The sequence below is a fragment of the Otolemur garnettii genome, unplaced genomic scaffold, assembly GCF_000181295.1.
Source record: "Otolemur garnettii isolate 467f Iridium unplaced genomic scaffold, OtoGar3 scaffold00104, whole genome shotgun sequence".
Taxonomy (NCBI): Eukaryota; Metazoa; Chordata; class Mammalia; order Primates; family Galagidae; genus Otolemur; species Otolemur garnettii.
Genome location: NW_003852499.1, coordinates 1,608,693 through 1,620,042, shown reverse-complemented (window position 1 = coordinate 1,620,042; position 11,350 = coordinate 1,608,693). Strand labels below are relative to the sequence as shown.

At 52.4% G+C, this 11,350-nt stretch overlaps 2 protein-coding genes across 3 annotated transcripts in view; one reads left to right on the top strand and one right to left on the bottom strand.

Moving 5' to 3' along the window:
* The window catches only part of RBP5 (retinol binding protein 5), a 4,777-nt gene extending 3,591 nt beyond the window's left edge, over positions 1–1,186 (bottom strand). The window contains exons 1-2 of one of the 2 annotated variants that reach the window (XM_012809322.2): positions 983–1,186; positions 533–711 (exon numbers count right to left, since the gene is read on the bottom strand). In XM_012809322.2, the coding sequence (XP_012664776.1) occupies positions 533–711; positions 983–1,055 (252 nt within the window). In that variant the 5' untranslated portion in view covers positions 1,056–1,186. The remainder of the gene's footprint in view (positions 1–532; positions 712–982) is intronic. The other variant, XM_003796468.3, reaches the window with a different exon arrangement.
* A 1,745-nt stretch (positions 1,187–2,931) lies between these two features.
* CLSTN3 (calsyntenin 3) overlaps positions 2,932–11,350 on the top strand; it is a 30,202-nt gene continuing 21,783 nt past the window's right edge. Inside the window, exons 1-8 of the mRNA XM_003796375.3 lie at positions 2,932–3,015; positions 5,281–5,403; positions 6,170–6,365; positions 7,575–7,783; positions 8,046–8,195; positions 8,445–8,630; positions 9,072–9,353; positions 10,313–10,425. Of these exons, the coding sequence (XP_003796423.1) occupies positions 2,952–3,015; positions 5,281–5,403; positions 6,170–6,365; positions 7,575–7,783; positions 8,046–8,195; positions 8,445–8,630; positions 9,072–9,353; positions 10,313–10,425 (1,323 nt within the window). The 5' untranslated portion in view covers positions 2,932–2,951. The remainder of the gene's footprint in view (positions 3,016–5,280; positions 5,404–6,169; positions 6,366–7,574; positions 7,784–8,045; positions 8,196–8,444; positions 8,631–9,071; positions 9,354–10,312; positions 10,426–11,350) is intronic.

Below are 11,350 nucleotides of genomic sequence, written 5' to 3'. Positions count from 1 at the left end.
GGATATGGAGGGCCACAGGCAGTTGGAAACATTGCCTTAGAGTGTGGGAGATGGCTCTGGTTGGAGAATGTATGTCAAGAGCAGTTCATAGATGGTAGCAGAAAACATGGGTGTAGATGATTTGGTTCATGGATAGCATGCAAAAAAGAGAGAGAATTTGCAAAAGAGGCCAAGAAAGAACATGCAAGATGTAGAAAGAAAGGCAGGAGAGTGGGGTTATAGAGGTTAAGTAAAAGAGAATCTGGGTAACACAGGCTGGAAGGTGAGCAAGTGTTTGCCCATTGACTTGGGGGAACTTGCCCTCTATACTTTTGGCTAATGATAAGAGGGCTGGGGAAGAAGTAGGAGAGAGCAGGGGTTCATGAGGATCCATTAGTCCCAGAGGTGGGTATCCTTGGGAATCTATGGCTTGCTGTAGTGATCATTTTCCTGGCTGTGGCTGCACAAGTCACTTTGTTTTGCCTTAGATTGTTAGGAGCAACCTGCTTGTCTACACCACAGCACCCTCCACCCCCAGCCAGAGGAAAAGTACCTGGCATTTTCGTCCATCCACAATCCTCAAGTCCTCCTCAAACTCGACTCCCACCTCAAATTCCAGAACGTAGTTGCGGAAGGTGCTGAGAGTCTTCACTGTTATATGGTTACCCTGATGGTCGATCTCCTTGTCTGGCCTCAGCAGCAGTGCTATCTTCCGCAGAGCCATGTTAATGTCTGTGGGGACTTTCTCTTAGCAAGGGGCCTACCTGCCAGCCAGGAGCTGTCCCATCAGTAGTGGCACCTCAGGGCTTTCCCAGCACTGGGTCTGGGATTTAACCCCTCGTAGCAATGCCCCTCATTTGAAATGGATCCCAAGGCAGGTGCCAGCTGTCTGAACCACAATATCTAGCCCCAGCACCCCCACTTCTCCCTGGAACCAAAAAGCAGGAAGGGAAAGGGAAGAGGGGGGAGCACAAGGGGTCTGGGAGAGTGAGGCCCCCGTTACTTAGGGCTTGCAGGTAATCCTCCATGTTCTTCTGAGAGACAAAGCGGTAGTAGCCAGTGAGGTTGGGAGGCATTGTCTGGGTTGGCAGAGATGAAGATCAAGGTTTCAGGAGAAGATAGGAGACAGGCTGAGGAGGGAGAAGGAGTTGTCCGGCAGGTGAGGTGAGAAACTCCAGGCCAGCTCCACACACACAGATAGAAGTGCAGAAAGGCGATTACCAGTGCTTTTATAGGGCTGGGGGCCCTGTTGAAATAAGAGTCCCTCCCAGACTTCCTCCCTACCTCTATGATAAATTTGGGGCTTTTGTCTGCAGGGACTTGGCAAAGTGTGCCTGACCTTGGCTTTTCCTGAGGAAGGAACCTGAAGCAGCATCTGGGGCTATCAGTCATCCAAAAACCTGAGCTTTTCTCAAGGTAAGTTTCCATCTCCTTCTTTCTGGCAGGATTGAGAACTGCCCCAGGGTCTGGGGGTCAGTCTCTTCTCCGGGGCAGCTGTGGCTGGTCTGGCTTGTGTGGTGGGGTAGAGATGAATTCTAACAATATCTTGAGATCCTGAGACTAACTTTGGGGTCTTGAAAGGTGCAAGGTGAGGAAGCGTGGACAGCAGCTGGCCAGGAGCCACAGTGAGGAACACCCTGGAGTGCTGGCCCCCATAGCTCCCTTAGTTTGTTGAACTGGGACCCCAAACAGGTATCCCAGACTGTTGGTTCTATAGGGAGGCAGAGAAATTGTTCTTCCCAAGCACAGAGCCAGCTTGATAGGGTGTTACGTTCAAAGTCCAGAGCAGAAGGCCGGGGAGGAGCTTGGTTCGCTATTCTGGAGAATTTTACGCTTTGGTTTGGGACCCAGGGTTTTTCTCTTCCTCTGAGTCACAGATGATACCATCACCCTTAGCCCTCAGCCTGTGGACAGCCCATGCTTACCAGATGTATTCCAGCAAGGGTGGGATGGGGCCCTAAATTATTGTGTGCTCTGCTCCCAGTTGTTAAGTTCTCTCTCAAACTGCCAATTTCTTGGGCTTCAGAATCAATTTGGCTTCGTTTATCATGGTTTAAAGTGAGAAATTTGGGGTGAGAAAGGTAGGGAGGGTAGGCAGTGGGAAAACAGGGCCTGATATTTCAGCTGGTGGTGGGCTGTCCTGACAAGTGTCCTATGTGTGTGAGGGGTGCACAAATATCACCCTTCCTCTGGGCCCAGAGCCTTTCCATCTTCTTGTGGACCATCCAATAGCTTCCTCCAAGATCTGGGCTGGAAACTGAAATGCCAGGATTTCTCAGACTGAGGGTTTTACTTCACAGCTCCCAGAAGGCACGCAGCAGGGACTTGCTGATGGAATAGGCTGTAAAAAGAGGCTAATGCAGAGTTGGGGGGCGGGGTGACGTGGATGCTGCCTCTCCTCCCCGCCCTCAGGTCTCCGTTGACGTCTCCCCTGCGCACTCTTTGGCTTCTAGCTTCTCCATTCCCCTAACGTCCCTCTTATTTTCCACCCCCTCTACGGCTCTCCAGCTTCCTCCCCAACCCCCGCAGTTGACTTGCTCCCCCAAATTGCAGTCAGGGGAAAAAGCCCTAACACTCTCCCGCCCTAACCCCCCAGTCCCATTGGCTCCCTCCCACCCTGCAGCACCTGGCCCACCCAGCCACCTGATTGGTCAGCGGCCCTGTCAATCCTTGCTTGGCTGTGCTGACATCATCCTGCAGTAGAGGGGATGGGGTGGGAGTGAGAGTGAGGACGCTGGGCTCGGAGGGAACCGGGAGCTCCTGCAAGTCCCCGGCTCAGTCACCCAGACTGGGATCTGCCCGGGTCTGCTCCGTGGACAAGTGTGGGCGGTAGCCTCCTGTCACTACCTTGCTGTCCTCCTCATTCCCTCTTCTCCTCAGAGAGCCCCTGCGACCCCCACCCCCCACCCCAGGGTGGAATAAGCGAGCTTAAGGCTCCTAGTCGCTGGCCTTTCCCTACCCCACTCTGCACCATGGCGCTCCCGCTGCTGCCCCTCTTGCTGGCCTCCTTGCTCTCATCTTGCTCCAGTAACAAAGGTGAGTGAGGTGGGGGTGGGGGCTCTGGAAGAGGGTGCGGGGCAGAAAACGTGGGGGGTAAGGCAGGAAGGAGGTGTTGAGGCTGTCTGGCACATGACAGGTGTCTGTCTCTTCTGGTGGTCCGCGTTCCCATCCTTTACCAACCCTGCTCTCTTGTCCTCTCCCTCACTCCGCCTTCGCCACATCCTCTCTGGTTCATCCTTCCATGTGCTTCTCTTGCTGGTCATCTCGCTTCTGTCCTGGAGTCTCTATTCCTACCCTTCCCAATTCCTCCACTTGGTAGCTATCTGGGGTCTCAGAAGGATTTGCCCCCGAGGGGTAATATGCATCTCTCAGTGGTTCTCCGTTTTCACTGGGGTGTGCGCATGCTAAGGGTGTGTGGCATATCCATCTGGTTCGCCTCCATCCTATCCTGGGGAGAAACTGTTCATTGCAGCTCTGCAATTCGGAGCACGTATGTTTTTCGTGTTCCTCTGCATTCATACCCCATGCCTGCATCAGCTGGGCTGTGGGTTACCAGAGCTGCCCTCTCTGGCAGACAGCAGATAAATTCTACTGGGTGAGGCTGCCAGAGGGAGGAAGGGCTTGGGGGCAGAGGGCTCAGGTAGGTGGAGATGGTGGAGCTAGGCAGAAAAGGGCAGAAGTGGGTGTGGGGGGGGGCGTTAAGGAGTGGTGAGAGGGAAAGCTGAGAAGGGGAAGACGGGAGGTGAGGCGTGGGAGAGGGTAAAGGTGGAGGCTGGAAAACAGGAACGAATGAGAGGAAAATCAGCAAAAAGGTGAGAAGAGGGTAGGGGAGAGAGGCAAGGAAGAGACAGGGAGCCTAGGAGTTTGTGAAAAGGGATGACTCAAACAGACAGAGGGGCTAAGGGGAGAGGCATGGGGAGGCAGAGGCTTAAAGACCCTGACAGGAAGCAGTGGCACAGGGATGAGCCATGGAGCAGGTGCTCTGCCCTCTGAACATGCTACCCCAGATGGCTGGAGCTCCCACCTCGGTCTTTGACCTCAGCTTGGTTCTCAGCCTCCTGCCACTTCCTGTGCTGCCTCCTGTGCACCATCTTGTGGCTCTCTCCTTAGCCATCAGGGAAAAGACTATGGTGGTCATCAACTGGAAAGCCTCAGATGCCAGGCTTTTGGGCTGTAGCTGAAGGGGAGGGTGGATGTCAGGATTTCTTGCTCACCGTGAGGTACTGGGGGTGAGGTGCCCTTTGGTGACTCAGTTTCCCTCTGATGCCATCATGGATGTGCTTGAGGAGCCTGGGTGTGGGTACAGTGAGATTAGATGGAGCAAGTAGTAGAGGTTGGGGAAGGGGGGTGATGTGGAAGGGAAAACATGCTTTGCTGCCCTATGGCCCCCTCACCACGCTGATGGGAGATTGGGCCTGTGGAGGAGGTGGGGAGATCTGGAGTCTGAATCCACATCAGCTTGAATGGATTGAGGGAAGAAGGGTGGGGTACACAAGACTTGAGATTAAGCCAAAGGTCTGTAAACGAAGAGGAGTTAAGGGAGTGTAGGGTTTGGTGGCCTTGCAGAGGGCATAGAAATGTGCTGGTTTTGAATGTGGTCTCTTGGGTGTGGGGGCGGAAAGCAGGGAAGGGATTGGTCATGTTTCTAGGCCAGCTCTTTAATCCCTTAGGATGTCAGCTCTGCTGGGTCCAGTCATTTGGCATCGATTCTTCTGCTCCATCCCTGCCCCTCTCTGTCCCCCTCCCTCTGTCCTATATATCTTCTTTTTTCCACTCTCTCCTCTTCCTCTGCTCTGGGGGAATGGCTTTAGGTTGGGGTTTGGCTGGAAGAAGGGCAGAAATGGGATGGGGAGGCAGATAAACAATCAGGATCTCAGGAAACTTCTAGATCTTCTTTTTCTGGCTTCGACTCTGCCCTTAACATCTTCCTTCTGACAGTCCCCACTGCTCCCTCAGTCCCCATTCCATTCTCCAGCATGTAAATTCTCTAAAGACAGTTCTCCACTCTCCCCCCCTCTACTGTGGTTCCCAGGGGAGATAGTGGTCCTCTTCTCCTCAGGGCAGGCTATTGCCATGGAAACTATCAATCCTGCTATAGAAGGAGGCTTGGACCTCCTGCAGACCCTTGGACTCCTTTCGTAGCAGATTTCTTGTCCTCAGCCCTCTCTCCTGCAAGGTGCTCCCACAGAGGGTAGAAAGAGTCATGGTGCTGGGTGTGAGTTGTCTAGGTTGATGAGGGTTGGTGTGGGAATGGTGTCCTGCTCACAGGTGCTTCCTCTCTTCTCTCTGGGGTGGTGCTAGCCAACAAGCATAAGCCATGGATCGAGGCAGAATACCAAGGCATCGTCATGGAGAATGACAACACAGTCCTGCTGAACCCACCTCTCTTCGCCTTGGATAAGGATGCCCCCTTGCGCTATGCAGGTAATTGGGTGTGGGAACAAGGCAGGGTAGGTAAGAGAAAAACAAGTAGAAGGGCCAAGAGCAAAGGATGGAGGGGAAGTCCTGGGAGCACTGAGAAAGTGGAGAAAAGGCCTGGGGAAAGAGGAAGAAGTCAGTTCAAGGTGGGGAATGGGCTCCATTGAAGAATGAAAATTGAGCCATGGATGCCAGTGAGGGAAGGATGTAGCAGTCTGGGGTTAAACACATCAGAGCTTTACCAGATCTCAGGCCTGGAAGCTGCTGCTTAAGGAAGCTGTATGTTTGATAATTAAAACTTTCTGCCTGGCTCGGTGCCTGTGGCTCAAGCGGCTAAGGCGCCAGCCACATACACCTAAGGTGGCGGGTTGGAATCCCCAGCCCGGGCCCGCCAAACAACAACGATGGCTGCAACCAAAAAATGGCCGGGCATTGTGGCGGGCGCCTGTAGTCCCAGCTACTTGGGAGGCGGAGGCAGGAGACTCGCTTGAGCCCAGGAGTTGGAGGTTGCTGTGAGCGTGATGCCATGGCATTCTACCCAGGGGGATAGCTTGAGGTTCCGTCTCAAAAAAAACAAAAAAAAAACTTAAAACAAAACAAACAAACAAACAAACAAACCCCCCCCCCCAAAAAAAAACTTTCTGCCTGCAGGAGGAGGGATAGGAGCTTGGGAGGGAGAGGCAGAGCTGGCCCCAGGTAGGGAGGCTGCTGGCAGGAAGGAGATGCAGCAGGTGGTGCAGGAGTCTTATTCTTCCCTGCCCCCTTTGGCCAGGTGAGATCTGCGGCTTCCGGCTCCATGGGTCTGGGGTGCCCTTTGAGGCCGTAATCCTGGACAAGGCAACAGGAGAAGGGCTGATTCGGGCCAAGGAGCCTGTGGACTGCGAGGCCCAGAAGGAGCACACCTTCACCATCCAGGCCTATGACTGTGGCGAGGGCCCTGACGGGGCCAACACCAAGAAGTCCCACAAGTGAGGAGGTCCTTGTCCCCCACCCCACGTGCCGCAGGGCCCTCCTCCCTGCTCCCAAGCCCCCCTGCTGTCCTCTTTCCCTGTCAGCATTAGGTATCTACCCACTCCCTGCTGTTCTTAGGATTTAGGGACCTTCAATCAAGGAGATAGAAACACATAGTAGAGTTCAGTGGGATCTAATCCTGCCTCTGCCTCTTATGACCTCAGGTACCTTAGCCCTCTGGACCTGCTTTTCCTTATCTGTAAAATGGAGACAGTGATCGTACCTACTTCATAAGGTTGCTGTGAAGATTAAAGGAGACAGTTTGTGTTATAAGCATCCAGCACAGTGCCTGCCACATGGTACAGGGCTCGATGCATGGGAGTTGTGATGAGAATAAGAGGGAGAGGATGGACACATTCAGCGCACATCCAAATTCCTTTCATCTGCTCCCTCTGGTCTATTTGCAGAACTCACCACACACATGATCATATTAATAACACACACACAAGAGGCTGTAGGCAAGGGTAAGCTGTAGCATGGCTGTAGCATGATAGAGGGTTGGGTCTGGGCCATAAGGTGTGCTAGAGATAGAAATACTTTTTGTGACTCAGTTTCCTTTTTGAAGATAGACTCTTGCCTCTGGGCCCTGGGGACCTAGATCTTGGCTAGTGGCACAGCTCAGCACGAAGGGCCTGGACCCAGCTTGCCCGGTGGGTATAGGAGTAGGAAAGGCCATCCAGACACACACCTGTCACCCACATGCACAGAGGGCAGCCCACAGCTCACAGATACTACTCAGGTGTGTCATATGACTTATGACTTTTGGACAAATGCCATCTCCTTTTTTATGGCAGGCTTTAATTTGGCATTTACTATGCATTTTTCTTGATTATCTCATTGGCTCTAACAGTTGTGAAAGAAGGACCTGCTAGATTTTGTGCCTACTCCCTAACTCTAAGCTATGACCATTCTGTATAGAAGTCATCAAATCAGCTCCTGTTTTCCCTCAGGGCTCACTCCTCACCCCTTCACCCTCACCAAACACCCTTCCTTGGGCCTCTCCCTTGCCCAGTGCCCTGTGGGTGACTGCCTTGATCAGAGGGATAGACGGGCTCCCTCTGGTTCCCTGTTGAGATTCCTGCACCTTTCTGTGTTTTGGTACATCCCTGTGTCATATGGAGGTTTGCTGATGGGTCCTTGTCCTCCTCCCACGCTGGTATGTGCAGGGCTACTGTGCATGTGCGAGTCAATGATGTGAATGAGTTTGCCCCAGTGTTTGTGGAGCGGCTGTACCGTGCCGCAGTGACAGAGGGGAAGCTGTATGACCGCATCCTCCGTGTGGAAGCCATCGATGGTGACTGCTCCCCCCAGTATAGTCAGATCTGCTACTACGAGATTCTCACACCCAACACTCCCTTCCTCATTGACAATGACGGTGAGTCCAGCCCCTGCCTTCTCCAGCTGCCCAGCCCTTGTGTGCCTAAATCCCTCAGGACCACCCCAGGCTATACTGTCTGTCTGCACCTCAGACTCTCACCTCCTCCCCAGATGTGGAGTCTTCTGCTCCCAGATGCCTTCTTCCCAGCTTTCTGCTTCTTTCTCAACTACTTGCTATCTGGTCAGCTGCAAATCCTTCCCTGTTTCCCTGGACTTTCCCCCAGTGGTCCTGACTCTCTGCCCTCCTGCTTCCTGCCCAGGGAACATTGAGAACACAGAGAAGCTTCAGTATAGCGGTGAAAGGCTCTACAAGTTCACAGTGACGGCTTATGATTGTGGGAAGAAGCGGGCAGCTGATGATGCTGAGGTGGAGATCCAGGTGAAGCCCACCTGTAAACCCAGCTGGCAAGGTGAGAAGCTCAGCTCTGTGACCCATCTTGCCAATCATCTTTTACCTTGGTCTCTTTTTTGGTCCCTTCTGACAAGTATGGAAGCTAGACTAGGGGTGAGGGGATATCTGGGGTAGGCTTATAGCTATCTCCCTGGGCCAGACCATTTTCCCTAGGAGCCCAAGATAGAGGACATAGCACAGGGAGAATGGATAAGGGATGTGGCTTCATTCTTCTCTCCTTCCTGCCCTCTCTGCCTCACTCATGCAGGCTGGAACAAAAGGATTGAGTATGCACCAGGTGCTGGGAGTTTGGCTTTGTTTCCTGGTATCCGCCTGGAGACCTGTGATGAGCCACTCTGGAACATTCAGGCCACCATAGAGCTGCAGACCAGCCATGTAGCCAAGGGCTGTGACCGTGACAACTATTCAGAGCGGGCACTGCGCAAACTCTGTGGTGGGTGCACTCTTCCCCCTGCACTCCCTCAGGCCTTTCCCTTCTCATCCAGCCTCTGCACCAACCTCTTCTGCCCCTTTCCTAAGACTTTGCCTTATATCTCTTTGGCCATCCACAGATGTGTTATCTACAGGGTTGTGGCACATAGTTAGAACTTATGGCCCAAAGGGCAGGTAGATATACATCTTTGGCAAAAATGCATAATTGTAGCACTGATGGTACAGTGGTAGGAGGAGATGGAGAGTTGGAGAGAGGGTTGAGTTAAATAGAGAGACATTTCTAGGAAAAAGTCCATCTCTCTCTCATCTTTGAATGGCCACAGAGGCAGTGTAACTAGCTGTGGGAAATTCTTTCCCATCAGTCCCTCTTTCCTTGCCTCCTGCCCGTTCTCCATCTGCTGCCTCTCAGCTCTGACGCTCAGGCCTCCTGGGGCTCTTGCAGGTGCTGCCACTGGGGAAGTGGATCTGTTGCCCATGCCTGGCCCCAATGCCAACTGGACAGCAGGGCTCTCGGTGCACTACAGCCAGGATAGCAGCCTGATCTACTGGTTCAATGGCACCCAGGCTGTGCAGGTGCCCTTGGGTGGCCCAGGTGGGCTGGGCTCTGGGCCCCAAGGCAGCCTCAGTGACCACTTTACCCTGTCCTTCTGGATGAAACATGGTGTAACTCCTAACAAGGGAAAGAAGGAAGAGGAAACCATTGTGTGTAACACGGTCCAGAATGGTAAGCCTTCCCCAGGGCACCAGCCTGGGAGTGGGAAGTTGGCTTCTTGTCCCACCTCTGCCAGTGTCTAGTATGTGACTGCACAGGGCACATCTCCTCTCTTCATTTGTAGGATGCCAGTGCTAGGTTTGACACTCCCTGAAATTCTGTGATTTACCCCAGCATGACATGTTGAGGTCCTACTGCTCTCATGTACTGGGAATCCCCACTGCCACTCTCATTTGCAGTTGCTTAGTCAGCCTTCTGTACCCTGCCATGTAGTAGACTGCTCCCCATCTCTACTCCCATCAGAGCCCCTCCATGGTATTACATCAGAGCCCCTCCATGGTATTGGGAAAGCCTGAGTAATGGTGGACCCCATTCCTTCCCTTCCACCATCATCCCATCTTCCTCCCCTAAAGGCCGACTGGCTTCATCTCTAAGTACTTCTCTTTCTTCTAGTGTATTGGCATATCCCTCCAGGGAGAGCTGCTCGGCCTGCTCTTTCATTTCTAGCCACTTCTCTGACCTTGTGTCTCTTGACCTGAAAAGAGTCGTCACCCATGGTATATTTTTTTATTTTTGAGACAGAGTCTCACTCTATCACCCTTGGTAGAGTGCCATGGTATGATAGCTCACAGCAACTTCAAGCTCTTGGGCTCAAGTGATCCTCTTGCCTCAGCCTCCTGAATAGCTGGGACTAGAGGCACCTGCCATAATGCCCGGCTATTTTTAGAGCTGGGGTTTCGCTCTAAAACTCATGATACATTAAGCAAAGAACCAGTGAAGAGCTGGGTGGGAGCAGGCTGGCTAGTGCCCTGCTCAGCCAGCCAGCATGCCCAAGAAGCTTGAGTGTGTATGTGAAAGTCCCATGCTAGAGAACGAGGGACTGAGAGAGCACGGGAAGGAGGAGTAACAGAATCCAAGGTCCTCTCCTTCCTGCTGCTTTGTATGTGATCCTGTCCCATATCTTCCCTCAGAGGATGGCTTTTCTCACTACTCACTGACTGTCCATGGCTGCAGGATCGCCTTCCTCTACTGGCCCCTGCTTGAGAGCGCCCGTCCAGTCAAGTTCCTCTGGAAACTGGAGCAGGTGAGGCTGGGTGGATGTGACTAACTTTTAGGGAAGGATGGTCCCAGGTCAGGGGGTGGCACTTCTGGTTGCCCTGTGCCCCTCTTTTATTCTCCACCTTCAGTTGCTGACTATTCTATTCTCTTTCTCCAAGCCTGATCCCCTATAGAAAGCCTTTCTGGATTAAAAGGAAACAGGGAACAAATTACTACTAACACCGAATCCTATTAAATATCTCTCTCCCTTGTTTTATTTTATCTTTCTTATCTAGAACCTTTTTTTTTTTTTTTTATGAGACAAAGTCTCACTTTGTTGCCCTTGGTAGAGTGCTGGGGCATCATAGCTCACAACAACCTCCAGCTCTTGGGCATAGGCAATTCTCTTGCCTCAGCCTCTCAAGTAGCTGGGACTACAGGTGCCCGCCACAATGCCCAGCTATTTTTTTTTTGTTGTTGTTGCAGTTTTGGCCAGGGCTGGGTTCAAATCTGCCACCCTTGGTATATGGGGCAGGTGCTCTACTCACTGAGCCATGGTTGCCGCCCTCTTATCTAGAACCTTAACACTATATATCCTTGACTCTTGAGCAGTTAGCCTGTTGTGATCAAGACAGTAAGTCAAGGTACACAGATTGGGGTTGAGTCCTGCTAGAGGAACTTGCTAGCAAGACTTTTTTTTTCCTTTTTGCTAGCAAGTTTATGTCTCAACTTCAGATTTTATTTTTAACCAATTAAACAGGTATAAAATAATTCTAGGCTTGGCATCTGTGGCTCAAGTGGCTAAGGCGCCAGCCACATACACCTAAGGTGGCACGTTCAAATCCAGCCCGGGCCCGCCAAACAACAATGATGGCTGCAGCCAAAAAAAATAGCCGGGCGTTGTGGCGGGTGCCTGTGGTCCCAGCTACTTGGGAGGCTGAGACAGGAGACTCGCTTGAGCCCAGGAGTTG